At 33.0% G+C, this 14,454-nt stretch overlaps 2 protein-coding genes across 3 annotated transcripts; both read right to left on the bottom strand.

Annotated features, from left to right (window-relative positions):
* Positions 1–3,253: 3,253 nt before the first annotated feature.
* Bm13371 (Uncharacterized protein) lies at positions 3,254–4,505 on the bottom strand (the record flags this gene model as incomplete). Its single annotated transcript, XM_043074639.1, has 2 exons — positions 3,254–3,469; positions 4,101–4,505. 2 exons carry the CDS (start codon positions 4,503–4,505, stop codon positions 3,254–3,256), a joined length of 621 nt encoding a protein of 206 aa, XP_042930573.1.
* Positions 4,506–7,838: 3,333 nt separating this feature from the next.
* Bma-tra-3 (Uncharacterized protein) lies at positions 7,839–14,126 on the bottom strand (the record flags this gene model as incomplete). 2 transcript variants are annotated; one of them, XM_001897552.2, is made up of 11 exons in its annotated part: positions 7,839–8,037; positions 8,303–8,405; positions 8,649–8,922; positions 9,174–9,326; positions 9,890–10,094; positions 10,266–10,324; positions 10,685–10,906; positions 12,051–12,243; positions 12,651–12,853; positions 13,057–13,188; positions 13,962–14,126. In XM_001897552.2, the coding sequence occupies 11 exons, from the start codon at positions 14,124–14,126 to the stop codon at positions 7,839–7,841; spliced, it is 1,908 nt and encodes a 635-aa protein (XP_001897587.2). The 2 variants fall into 2 exon arrangements, with proteins under 2 accessions (XP_001897587.2, XP_042930572.1); XM_043074638.1 differs by lacking the exons at positions 7,839–8,037; positions 8,303–8,405; positions 8,649–8,922; ... (1 more) ...; positions 9,890–10,094; positions 10,266–10,324 and having other exon boundaries at positions 10,861–10,906; positions 12,040–12,243.
* Between the last annotated feature and the right edge of the window lie 328 nt (positions 14,127–14,454).

Here is a 14,454-nt window from a genome sequence, read left to right as displayed (position 1 = left end):
AACTATAGGATTTAAAACAGAGAAACTTTTCATGTTTGCCGGGCATTTCCTTCTTTGTTTATCATCTTTGTTATTTAGCACAGTAATATTAATCAACTCTTAGGTCTAAAAAATAAGGCTATAAAACTTTCACGTATTTCTACATATCAGTTAAAAGTCCTCCTGATAAAAAATGATTCGCCGTGACAGTTTTCGGATCCCTTGTCAAATGGCTGATAAGAGCGCGACACGAGTAACCTCAAGAGTTCGAGCTATCCCTCCTGTTGCTGAACTCTTCTCTTTCCCTTTCACTAATAATAATTATTATCATCAACTATTTATCGTTCACTGACAATTTCCTATAATGCACTGAATGGAAACAATAGAGCGTATAATTGCTTTCGTGTCCACTTCTAGCCATATGTTTCTTCCTGCCTCTCCCAACTTTCCTGTCCTAGGACACGGTGTACCACGTACCACACTTTCCTGCTCTTTACTTCTTTCCGTTGGATATCAAACATTTTTGGATATATATTTTCTGAATCAATGAACATTCCTCTCTATCTACGCTCCATTAAGTCCGTCTAATCTAGCCTTACCTGGCCAATACTCATATGAATAGATACCTTTCGCACACAAACGAATGAGGTTGTAACACTAACTTTTTTACTGGAGATGTGCCCGATCGATTAACTTTCCATTTGCTTTTGTGAAACACTAGAAGCGTACAGTATTCACATTAAAAGAAAAAATTTACGAAATGTCAGACATCATAATTCCCTTAGGTAATCAATGGTCAAGACAGAGATTTAAATAGCTGGGCTATAATAATTATTCCAGCCCATTAATCAAATTTAACTGTTATTATCTCAATTCTTTTAAAATCTAAGCATAGCCATAGTCGTTTGAACTGCTGTTCAGAGCTGAGATAATGATATGATAAGATAAAATGGTGAAAACGACAGAATAATATAATGCTTTAAAATGCCATTTGTTTTCATTAATATACATAGAAATAAGGAATATTAAAATGATTTGCATGAGAAGAGTATAATAAATGAATAAAAATAAATGAATGGAAAAATTAGGAAATAATTTGAAATTACCAAGCAATAATTCTAATTTTGTGAAAGAAAATTGATTTGCACTCAGATAAACCTATGTCCTTTTTGTTGATAAGTACTTCAAATTCCCTGCAATTATAATGAGAAATGAAAGCGGACTGTCACGCTAGCCTTCATCACATGCAATTATTTTCTATTGGTGCCTGAGTATTTGTCCCAGAAGAAATCCTTTTTCCATCCTGCTGCAAATGTTTTGATGAAGTTACACACACTTCATCGGATTAAAATTTGAGAATTTAGAATTCACAAATTGCATTCTTCAGCTGTAGAATCAAAATAGAATGATCATTGATTAAATTTCATTTTGACTGAATTTTTTGCTTCTGCAAAACTTCCTCCCTTTGATGAGCCGATGCTTTCTTGCTTCTTTGCTACAGCTTTGAACTTTAGCAGTGCGTAGACAGTTCACTCTAGCACTGATTGCTGTTAACAGTACTAACATTCACCAAAACTGTCAAAAGCATCGATTCTCACTCAGTCCGTTTGAATAATGCTTGCAACAACACATTGCGATGTGACTTTTAATCAATTCAAAATCGCCGAAAATTATTGTAATTCGTAAAATTACGTTGTAAAATATTTAAAGTAAGGCGGCAGTTTGCTATTCAAATTGACTTCACACTTATAAGCTGTGGAATAATATGGGACTTTTATGTTATCTGAGATAAAATATAGGGTGAAATGCTACTCGAAGAATGGAATATCCGTTAAATTTTAATAATTCATGGATGGACTGACTGCAAAATGAAAATATAAAGGAAGCAACATATGACGAAGACAGTGCGTAAACAAGTGCTTCATTTTAATTTAGTTGCATTGAATGATACTAATGAAGCTTATCTAATAAACCGACACTGTTCAATATCCAATGATAATTGGGAATTAGTATATAATATATAAATGGCAATAAAGTTACAGCTAGTAACTGTACGATGAAGTGAAGTTAGGCTTTGAAATTTAATGAATGACCCTCAAGGGGTAAAGGAGGTCATAAACAAAATGATTAGAAGTTCGCTAGCGAATCACAATTATCAGCGGGAATACTGAGGTTCAAATAAGATTAATGATTAAAAATTCGAAATTCAGAAATTCTGCCACTTATGATAACTTCAATAAACACGCAAAAAAAGGAAAAGTTAAAAACTAACAATTTTCAGTGTAAACGCATTTTCGTGTCCATTCACTGAAGCGTGCAGTAAATTTTTCCACTGATACAATTTGAAAGCAGAATTGCGCATGAATAATATCGAATTGATAACATGGCAGCTCGAGTGATTGCTGTGATAACTCTTAAAAGAGGAGTAAGCCAATCTTTTCCACTAATTTTAATTAAATATATTAAATACAAGCCTAGAGCATTACAGCCACCAAAACATCCTTCATTTATCCATCTTCTAACTTCATATAACGGATTAGTAGTTCGCAACGGATGCGAGCAATGATTTCCAAAAGCTTCCAAAAAACGAAGAAATATCTTCCACTGATAATCCAGTGAAATTCGATTGTATTCAAGGAAAGCCTTGCCAGTCATTCCATATAATCTAATCTCTGTTGTTAGACTTTCTCAAACTGTGAAAATTTCAAGCATAAAAACTAATCTGATTTTGAATAAATTTTCTTTAAAAGTAAATAAAACAGTATTTATTTGATTAACAATTGCACAGAAAAAGATCAACGATTAAAAAGTTGATGGCGAAAGAGGTCAGAGGGAAATTAACCATAGCTATGTGAGAGGTCTGCAGTCGATGACCAACCCTTTTTTGTTTGCCGGTAATATGGAAAGATTTAATCGAATGAAAGAAATGCAATTAGCAGATGTCTTTTTTAAGCGAGGAAATTTTATTACTTCTCTGAAGTTTAGTCATTTTATTGAAAAGTTTTCGAGTGCAATGATACCTTCCGTCGTCTGACAGTCAACGTTTTATTTTGGCTGAAGAGATAAATGCGACTTTTTATAGGTTTTACTCGTTGGAAAGCAATACTTTAGAGAAATTAATTTCTAAATTGCCATTGAATGAACAGTTTAGTTTCTACAATTTGCCCATTTGAAATTTAGTCTATATACTGAATTCAAGATTAGATAAATATTGCACAGAAAGGATATCTTTGTCAAAGTCTGAACTAATTTAATCTTACTGAATTCAAAAATACTAACCGATATCGTATTCTTCCATATAGTATAACTGTTCGGAAGTGGAACCTACCGGAACAGCGAAAACACGCATTTTAAATTCCAAATCTTGGACTAGGCATGATAAATTGGTCCAGGTTATCTTTAAGTAATCGAAACAACGAGGAAAGATATATGACCTTGGTAGGTTAATTGAAATTTCGTTCGTTTGCTGTAGTTTAATCGCTTTACTTTCCTGCATTGTATAAAAAAATAAAGCTAGAGTAATAATTTAAGAAAGAAAAAAAACTAATTCTATAACTGGGATTAATGATTTTCCTAAAATATTAGATGCAAATTAACAAAAATATTTGTGACGGTTAAAGATGGAAAATAGTTCCGTTATTTTCAGATAAAGTTGAAATATTATGAATGACTGAAAGGCTAAACAGGTAGAGATAAAGTTAGATTTAACTGTAATGTTATCATTGGATGACATTCAATAAGGACAATAAAAACGCATGTTCAGATACAATGAAACGTCTCTGCAGAGGAAAAAGGAAAAGAAAAGGAAACTTTTAATTATCTTCAGATTACATTTTTTACAAACTGATCTTCGTCACTTCAGCAAAAATAATTACATTCAAGAGAGTTATCCTAGTCCACAACTAATATCTATAAGTGTAACTTATTATTTTAAGCAGCAGATAGAAGTATGTTAGGAAAGAAAGGTAATAAATACTTCATTATCTTCATTGGCCTCGCTTAGGCCAAACCAAACATCAAACATGTTGATCAGCAATATTAAATTGCTCTTGATATGCAGTTAATTTAAAGATTAATTAGTTAGTTTAAAAAAATAATATGAAGAGAGTAATCATACTAACCTGCACAATCCATTTATCATTTACCACGGTAATTCTATAGATTCCAGGAAAACATAAGTGATGACAGGGAAGTATTAGTTTTTTTCTCAGCGGCATCTCAGCCACAGTCTTAAATTTCAAGTCATCGGTTTGTGTGGCACTTACTGTAGTAGATGGAGCGTACTGTAAATGCAGCGACAAGTTCAGCCTGTTACAGGGAATGCTGAAATCGAATTCTACCACGAGCGGTTGACAAATAATTGGGTTTTCCGGGATCTTCCAGAACTTTTTCCCTGTGACAACCGAAAATCGGAAGATTGGAATGTTATCAATTAGCAGTTCATAGCGATCGGATGGAAATCCAAAACACCTACACGGGAATATTGCATTTCCCATCGCATTCAGTGAGCAGATGGAACGATTCATATGACGAATTCGAAGGAAAATTGCATGAGGAGTATGAAAAGACACCGCGGTGAAAAGAGGAATCTCACGCGGGAAAGTAAATTCTTGTGACTGATTACTGCTTGGCAAATTAGAAACGGTTCGGTCAATGAGTATAAATAAAGTTGAAAAACTGAGACATTGGAATGCAAAAAGCATAACAGAGCATCCAATGAATAGAACAGAAAGAGGTCAACAGTTGAAAAGGTGAAAATTAAATATGCAAAAGGTAGCAATAAGATGACATATCTCAGATAATATTCAAATGATTTGCTCGAAATGGAAAGCAAATTAACAGAAATAATTCATTTCTTTTGGTCTTCTCATTCACCTGAAAACATTAATTAATTTTAAAAATAAATTAGCTAGTCGAATAAGAATCATTTATAAAAAAGTAAAAAGGAAAAAAACAACAAAAGGCCAAAAGACCAAAATCCAAGAAGTTCAAAGAGTAACGAAATTTAACAACTTCATATATAATTTCTCATAAATATCGCTAGTGCAACGATGTTACTGAGATGAAGCGAAATTCTTAGCACAGCCAGATAATTCAGGAATAGCCTATTCCAAGGCTATTTCATAACTCTATGACCGTAGTTTCCTTTGGCCTATTAGATTGGGCTATTTCCTTGCACATCCCAGTAGATCTCTGCTTCCCTAGCTTTTCTTCAGAAAATGAGAAGAAAAAGATGGAACTGACACTGATTTAGCATCCTCTGTCCAGTGTTCAGCAAGCATTATTTTGTGATCCGTGCATGTTTGTGCGGCAAAGATGAAATTACATGACACTACATAGTTAGACGATATCTTCTTTAGTATTATTAAATCGCTTTTGAAGTCATAAAATATATCGCTCAAACTTTATAGAAAAGCTTTGAAATGCATCCAACAATCAATTCATGCAATGCAAATTTCAGCTTGAAAAAAAGTTGACTGAATTATTTGCAGCAAAGAATATTGTTTCTTCAAAAAAAGTTTTGAGTAACGAAGTGGTAATGTGTTGCCAATAACAGAAAGAAAATCATGAATTCATTTAAGAAGGAATAAAGAATGGCAGATTTTTGATTGTGCAACAATAAAGAAGCGTCTGAATTGGACGTATCGGTAAAAATGGAGAAGAGAGAGGGTAGTTTAATTACATGTCACAGTCAATGCTTCTCAATGCTAATGCTAAAAGCTGTTGGAGAGGAGACGGGCACAAGAAAGGTGGAGAGAGGTGAAAGGTTTTTTTTTTTTTTTTTTTATTTCATTTGACATTGTTTTTCCATTTGTGAAAGATCAAAGTTCTGATGCATTGTGATGCATTATACAGGCAAATTTTAGAAATATTTTCCTATTCAAACGGAAAACAATATGGGTCAAAATAATATGAATAATAAGAGCAATAGCAAAAAATGGTAATGGATATTGGTCAGTAAGCATATAAACATATCTCACCTCCCACTTAAGGGCCGAATAGTTGGCCACAGCAGTCTGAGGGAAGAGTAGTACACAAGGCAGGCTTTCGTCGCTTCTACTCAAATGAACATTGTAGGGTACCGATGCAGAGACAGGAGGGTGGGGTAAGATGAAAATTAGGTGACAAATTAATTGGATTACGAGCACAGAATATATCTGCGTCAATCTCATTACCACTATCGCCTGGGGCAATGCTCATTATAGTATTATCACTAATCAATGTACCGATTGAATTTTAGGTAAAATATTGTGCGAAGAAGCATTACCTAAATTTTAAGTTATGTAGATCAACCACTGGTTACATTCTGTGTAACCAGTGGTTGATTTACCCGACATTCTATCTGTATTTAATCAAAAATTAACGTAAACGGTTGGAAATGTGAAATACTATTCTATGCTAATTTTTATTATAAAATTACAAGTGACATATTTGTGGCTCATTTGACATTGCTTTTCCATTTGTGAAAGATCAAAGTTTTGATGCATTGTGATGCATTGTACAGGCAAATTTTAGAAATATTTTCCTATTCAAACGGAAAATAATATGGGTCAAAATAATGTGAATAATAAGAGCAATAGCAAAAAATGGTAATGGATATTGGTCAGTAAGCATATGACCTTTTGTCTCATTTTAAAGAGTTTCTAGCTTTCTTTTCCAGTCATCCTATTTTAAGCAAATCAAATTCCTCTGAAGTTTTCACAATCAGTTTAGAATTTCAATTATAGCAATTTATTGATGGGTTATTTCTTTCATATAAGGAATTATTGCGAATTGATCATTTGAAGTGATGGAAGTCCGTACTAGAAATTAAATTCAGTAGAAATGGTTTTGTGTCATATAAGCATTTGAATAAAAGAAACTCAGATTTTAATAAAAATTTAGCATTAGAATTTTCTGCTTATTACTATTTTTTCCAATTTATTTCAACATTTTTGCTTTCTTTCCATCATATTATCATCTGAATAGTTAATTAATTTGTTAGATTATAGTGATGGTATTAACTCAAGAACTGCTTTAGTATCAATGGAATTAATAAGATGAAATTAGACATCAAATTTAATTAGCTTCAAGTTTAGCTATTCTGATCTCATCTCAATAAAAAATTTTAAGAAATACTAAATTTTAGAGGATGAAATTTAGGAGAAACTTTAGGACAATATCAAAAGATCTTAATTGAATAACAACAGATCCAACAAACGATATATTTGAATATGACAGATTAATTTGCTATATTATCATAACAGTTGAGGACAATTCGGTATGACAAGAAATTCACTGACTATGGAAGATAGCCTTTTATGCTAGTCGTGAAATAAAGAGAAGTGTGATATCATCGCATTTGATAGCTAAATATCTGAAATGTATGACTCAGCGAGCAGCATCGTGAATGTTAAATTTGTTTTAAAATTTAAAATTTAATTTAACAAACCACCTATACCAGAATTAATCAAAATAGAGACAGAGATCAATTTCAGGTGTTTTTGTTTCAAGCAATCAATAAAACGATGAAGATAGAATTTTCTCAAATGGTTGCAAATAGCTGGAATATTTCCCATTCCAGAGTGCACTTTCAAATGAACAATTTAGAAGGTTGGGCATTTATCTTAATGAATGCAAAAAAGAAATCAGTCAGATTCTTCTTTTTATATTTGTAACAGACGAAATGACTTCAAATCGTTCATTTCATTATTTATCATTTAAGTCAATTTTCATCCAACTGATATCATCAAATATTCATTTTTCATTTATATAGTGTGATAAGAAATATGAAATGAAGTTATCATCCTTTTCTAGTACCATCTCATCTCATTAACCCATTTTCATCTTAGCATTAAAATAAGTAGCCTTGATGACCATCACAAATACATTGGATCGTCATACGATTGCATGGTGACACTTAGAGTACCGACTGGATGGTTTTCAGCAATTATATCATATTCCATGGACCGCGTATCATTATCAACGCTTTCCACAACATGCACTGCACCCAAAGTTCGGTCACGAATTGATCGCTCTTCCATTAATGCTATCAAAAAGTTATGAGTCATATCTCTCCTAAAATTATCATAGTTGCAAAATAGGAATATTTATTCAAGCTACCTATATAATATGTCAATATGAACACATAAACTTTACAAGTTTCAAGCTATTCTTACTGATCATTAACGAAAAGTAATGGTGATAAAGTCATAGGAGTATGCTCTTGTATGGGTCATATCAATTGGTTTACAGTTTACATAGTTAATATGTACACTTCCGTCCTCAAGAAAAAGTTACTTCCCAGTTCAAATTTATATACCAGCAATGTTCAAAGGCAAACCCATAAAAAATGAAGCACTGGTTCCAGAAGACTTTGGTACCTTCAACCGTTCTGGTTCGTACCTCTTCTTTATCACAGTTGATAACAACATATGTACGTATTGCTGTAATAACAGGAGAATTAGTCGATGTACCACTTATAAATTATTATAAATTTGCGAACAGAAAGCATTATCGTTCGCACACTGGAAATTGCCATATGACGACAAATCGGAAGTTCACCGAATCTTAAACTTGAAATATTGAATAATACGCTGATTATTTCATGAATTTAAACTTCTTAATTTTTTTGTTGGTCTTCCTAATTTAAATTGGCTGGTTTTGATTTTAAGAGATAACAAGCAAACCTTCGTTTTTGTTATTCAATTTTGCACCAACAACAGTAATTCGAACAATAGAATTCATTTTTTTACAAGAACATAATCCTCGACTGGGTGTATCTTTCTTGAGTAGTCGGGGAGCAATATTTCGTTCCGAATAAATTCGAAGCAAAAATTCAGCATATTCGCGAGGTGCAAATGTTGTCGGGAATAGGATGTACCGGCCCTGTTGTAAATTCTGGCAGTGTAAATACACTGAACGACCGTAGTTATAATCTGATGTTACTTCCGGATTTATTGCCTAGAAAGAAATTCGTACCTTTCACGAAGTCATTTATTCTTCCAAATAAATTAAATGTTCTTACATCTCAAATTGTTTAATGATCCGAGCAAACTTGTACTGAAATAAGCTAACACATTTTCAGCCAAAGAGTCGTCGTACATGAATTTTTAACAGCAATTATTTGATGTCTAACATTAGTTAAATCAGAAATGCTTATTTCCGAAGATTGTTTCAACCTTAACTCACAGGTAATTTGCAATGCAGCAAACCTGATGTATCCTGTATATCCGATTATTTTCTACTCTCATCAAATGCATTCCAATAGTCACCAGGGGTTCACGGTTCTTTTCACCTTCATCCTTTACTTTTTGCGTTAATGCGAATCGCACTTCAGAATTATCAACATCGATATCAAAACGGTACTGAAACACTGCAGTTGGTATTAAATTTTCGGTATGGTATAAGCTCATTAGTGAAAATCACTTCCCAAAAACATTATGGTATTCTCTGCTAAACGTAACTTATTTCAATAGTCTGAAATAAATTTCTGATTAACACATTGTAGATAAGAAAGCATTTCTTCTTGCACACTAGCAGGAAATAAAACAAATTTGTTTTTTTTTTTTTTTTTTTTTAGTTTATATTAAAAATTAAAGTCAATTTTAAAATGAAGTCTAAAAAAAGTCAATTTTAAAATAAAATGAAGTCCACATTAACAAGAACAAAATCAACCCAGTAACGCAGCGCCGTACTTCTGCGCCGGTAAGATGAACTAAGTTTAAATGATCCTTCTAAACTTTCACCAACGGCTGAACTGTGGTGATCTGATGCATTATAAATGAAAATATTCCTGTATCCGTACACATTTTATTGTCACATAGCAGAACTGAATATCAAACTATCTCCAGTCGTGTGATACTGTCCTCTGTGTTATAGGTTTTGCGAAGGGACTTCATATTTGCGAATTTCAAGGGAATGACAAAACCTGTGGATTGCAACAAAAGGTTGCCATGAAATTGATACATCCACCTGCTCGATCATTTAATGCGCCTTGTTTCTCTCCATTTGACTTCCATTCACCCAAAAATTTCCATTCGTAAAACTTAGAGCCCAAGTTGAACAAGGAAGTGTTGAAAAGCTGACATACGCTGATGTCAGTGAAATAACGGATGAACTCATTCCACGGCATCCTGTAGCATTGTCCATCGGTTCATTTACATACTTTTAAATCCTCAAGAATTAATAAGAGCAATATAATATTAAAGTTTGTTTTAGAAAGCTGAGGATGTTTTCTCGAAAGTTTTCCTTTCGTTATAATGCATACAGAGTTATAATTATCAAGCAATCAAAGAAATGAGTACCAAAACTCGCCATCCTCTTCAACGATAATACCGAGCTCCTTTTTATGTGCATCTGTTACCTGCAAATTCTTCCCATTTTCCTCGAAACAAGAATTTCTTGAATCTGTCCTTATTGAAAGTTAAATAATTCCAAATTTTTCAAGAAACGATTTTTGGAGCTGTTTTCATGACATTAATTAAATAATAGTTGAGCAACACTGAAAACAGAATGAAATTTATCCAACAACTTCAACCAATCAAATGAACTAAAAAAAAATGTTCTAATGCCAAAAATATTTAAAAGTAATCCAAACAACATCTCTTAAGTAGAAAAAAAATTTCTACTAAAGAAATTCAACTATGCAATGACACCAATAATGCTTATCGCTTAATTTCGGTAGTAGAGCGCAAAAAATCTGAAACTTACTGGAAAATCTCACCTGTTCCCATTCTTGTGACCCATCTGACCAAGGTCCATTCCACTCCTTCTCTCCCCATGGATTCTGCAAACGTATCATCATCTGACGTTCCATTGTTGTGAAAAGTAAGAATGAACGATTTCTAGTACTGAGTTCGATGTAACGTACTGCGGTGACTGCATATGCATGACCTTTTACTAGACCACATCCCAAGACTTCTTCAACCTCTTCTTTATTCCTAGCCTTAAAAAAATTATCTCATGAAATTTCAACAGTTTGAAATATTGAAATTAAATTGAAACTTCTTGACACCTTAGATAAATCAGATCAAATTTAAAATCATATTAAATTTGAAACGTACCATCAAGTTGAATAATTTGATACCAATAATATTCTGATATTACTTTTTTTTTATAATTTTGTATTCGATAGAAAATGTTCTTATTGAACATAGAGTATCTTTATTATATTTGTATAAAGGATAACATTTCCTACAAGGTTTGTTTTTCCAATTGCATATGACCATCGATCACTCATTGGAATTTAACTTTTTTCAATGTTTTCGATTAGCAATGCTTTCTTAAAAAAAGGGACGAATAATTATCAAGGATACTTGTACTTCGCCATCTGATTTAGATCTAATTATGAGAAATCTTCATTTTACTGTTAGTGGTTTCCAGGCAATTAAAATATTAGGTCAAACTGAATCCAAATGCTGATTAAACTTATTAACAGAGACTTCCATTTTTTCTTCTCTGTAGACCTTATAAAAAATTGATATATAACGCAATCAGGTTATTTTAGTAAGTATCAACTAGCTTAGTCCGATTCTTTTTAGTAAAGTCAAACTTATTCCATAGCTTTCGAAACAGTATATAATCTTCCTTATCACTTGAAAAATAAGGGATATTTTTTCAAAATGATTTCGAAATTTTACTTTCAAAGCAATAACTGCTCCATCAGATCAAGTTTTCTTATTTCTGTTACTAAAATTTAATAAAAAATGAATTGATTCTAGTTTCAATGTGAAGTGACTCAGACTCATTAGCCACTGGCAACTTCAAAGTGTGAACAAAGTCTAAGTCGTTAAATATGAAGGACCAGAAGTACCTATAAGCTCAAAGTTAGAAATGGTTGGTCAGAGTAAAATTAGCTATTAAATAAGAAACCTTTTAACTGAATTTCACTTACATTTACTTATTTATGGTATAATTTGAAGCACATAAGAATTTCTAATTGATGCGTTTAGTTGAGTGAACGCAAAACAAGTGTACGTGTGTCAAAATGAGGGATTCAAACTGATAAAATAAATTTGAACCACTTAGCGTCACTTTTACAAAAGAGTGTCAGTATCGACTATACAGCCGTGATCATACATTGAGCGTACAGCAATTGCAGCGACGATGAGTGCCTGTTGATCAAAAGCTTCTTTGATTGCACAAAACAGTTTTCCGGAGGAATCAGTCGGGTCGTTTAGTAACTGTTTTTTGACTTTGATTGTTTCCGCTATACCACTTGAAATGTCTTCCAGTGCATCAGCTAACTGACCGCCAACCAAATTTTCGTAACAACCGTATAATCTGAAAGACAGAATTTTTCTATCTGAAAATCTCCCAAAATTAAATGAGGAAGGAATGCATAAATTTCGTCTTGTTATTAAAGGATGCGCCATCAGAGACTTTGATGAGATCAAAATGATAAGCCGCCGTGAAACTTCAAGGAATAATCAATGAGCACTATTAGGTTTAATGAATAAAAATGCTTATTTCGAAATTTTAGATATCATAGGATTATTACTTATTGATAAAATTATTAAAGCAGAAATTCATTAGATCTAGCAAAATATATTATACTTCAAATGTCGCCATAAATTGTGTAAATTGTTTTTGGGAAATGGATGAAATCTGTTCAGAATATCTTAAAATCATTACCAAAGAAAAGATGTCGAAATTGACCGATTTTATTTAAGCAAGAAAAAAAGACAAACTTGGCGAAAGCCTTTTCGAGCAATGCACTCCAGAATTCATTGGATGATTTTGACCGTGCAAATAGTAGCTTTCCATCTCGAGTTGGCAATAAATCATCAATAACTACTTCAATCCACTGATTGAAACGCCAAAAACAAAAGCGGAATATACCACAGTAATAGTTACTATCCGTCCACTCTTGTCCGGTAGCATCCGGTATCACCTGAATTCATTCTGGTACGTCTACTTCATGATTTAGCCAAGTCTCATTAAGACATTAGTATAATGATTATCATTCCATTAATATCAGAGCTATTTTGATCAGCAAAACATCTAATTGCTTTTTTCTGGGACATTCTTCAACTTTTTTTGCTAGATGAAAGGCCAACAGTTATGTGAAACAGCTAGACAATATGGAAAACAAACTTTTTTGAGCAATGCTTGGTTGTGTGTAAGCGCTGAACAGGCAGATACGAACCAGCAGTTACCGAGTACACCTTGAGCTACATCATTCGCCGTGGCACCCTCCACAAATAACTGTGGATTGTCAACAATCTCCTGTAATTCACAGGTGAGGAGGCATACAAAAGAGATATTTCATTAGAAACAATCTGTTTTCTTTGATCCCGTGACCGCAGCCTTAAAATTCCACTTATAAGTAAGATGAGAAATTTTCGAAAATTAAGATGCATATGGACTATGACATCAGCTAACATCAGCGCGTTCAACGCTACGTAACATTAATTAACTTAAGAAAACGGAAAGCAATGGAATAATGATAGAGTTTATACAACGAATTCTTTCTCATCAATCGCTATTCTTTCACATTACATACGCACTTTCAGTTCAAGCAAACGGATTGTCACCCACATTACCGTTAAATTACTATTCATATTGGTGACAGATGAGGCAGATTAAGTAGAAGGACTTAGTTACTTCAGCACTGATAATTCTTGCAAATAAATGATCGTTAAGTGAACTATTGTCATTAGATTGTGATCAATTGTATGTCAAATCCAATCTTTCCAATTAGAAGCATTTGTTGATAATTACGAATATTCGAATGATTTAAATTTTAAGAGTTAAGGTTAAGTTTAGATTGTTTATTTTAAAATAGTTTTTGTTCTAAGTTAAGCTGACAGATCATTCTAAAAAGCTTGTTCTACTACGAAATATTAAGGTTAATGAAGTGGTGCGAAAGAGCAGTTTCCATTCTTTTAGTGAACATTTTAGCTGCTTAGCAAGGTTTGTTTTGCTTTGAAAAAGAAATTATCAGTGGTTCAGAAGAACGGCTATGCAAATCTGAGAAAGCAAGCAAAAAGATTACTTACACCTGGTCGTTTCCATAGGATATCATCGATTTCTGGATTAACTGGTCCCACAAACAGGGAATCATTAGTAGGTGGGAACTGGACATCCACAAAAAGCTGTTTCTTTCGAATGCACTCTGCTTTTAGACGTCGATAGTTTTGTGCATGGAAGTGTCGTCTTCCCATAACGACAACTTGCTGTGACAATGTTTGCTTTACAGGGACAGACGATGACAGTTGCTACTACTATCAGCACTGTAAATCGGAAGCGATGGTAATTTAAAAGGGACATTAGGAAGGTGTGTCTGTCAAACATTCATAGACATGCACTGCAAGACGTAAGAGCAACACCTGTTTGCTTCCTACAGAAAAGGTCAACATTATGTTAAAAAACATTTTTCCTTCTCTAAAGTTATTCGTAATATGTTTGCAATTTCTGTTATGCACAACAATTTTCTTTTCAAACTCCAATCGCTTTACGATTTAGACTATAATGTTGTAGTTGATACACAGT

The sequence above is a fragment of the Brugia malayi genome (genome assembly GCF_000002995.4).
Source record: "Brugia malayi strain FR3 genome assembly, contig: Bm_v4_ChrX_scaffold_001, whole genome shotgun sequence".
Lineage (NCBI taxonomy): Eukaryota > Metazoa > Nematoda > Chromadorea > Rhabditida > Onchocercidae > Brugia > Brugia malayi.
The sequence above is the reverse complement of the archived record's forward strand: the minus strand, read 5'-3'. Positions and strand labels throughout refer to the sequence as shown.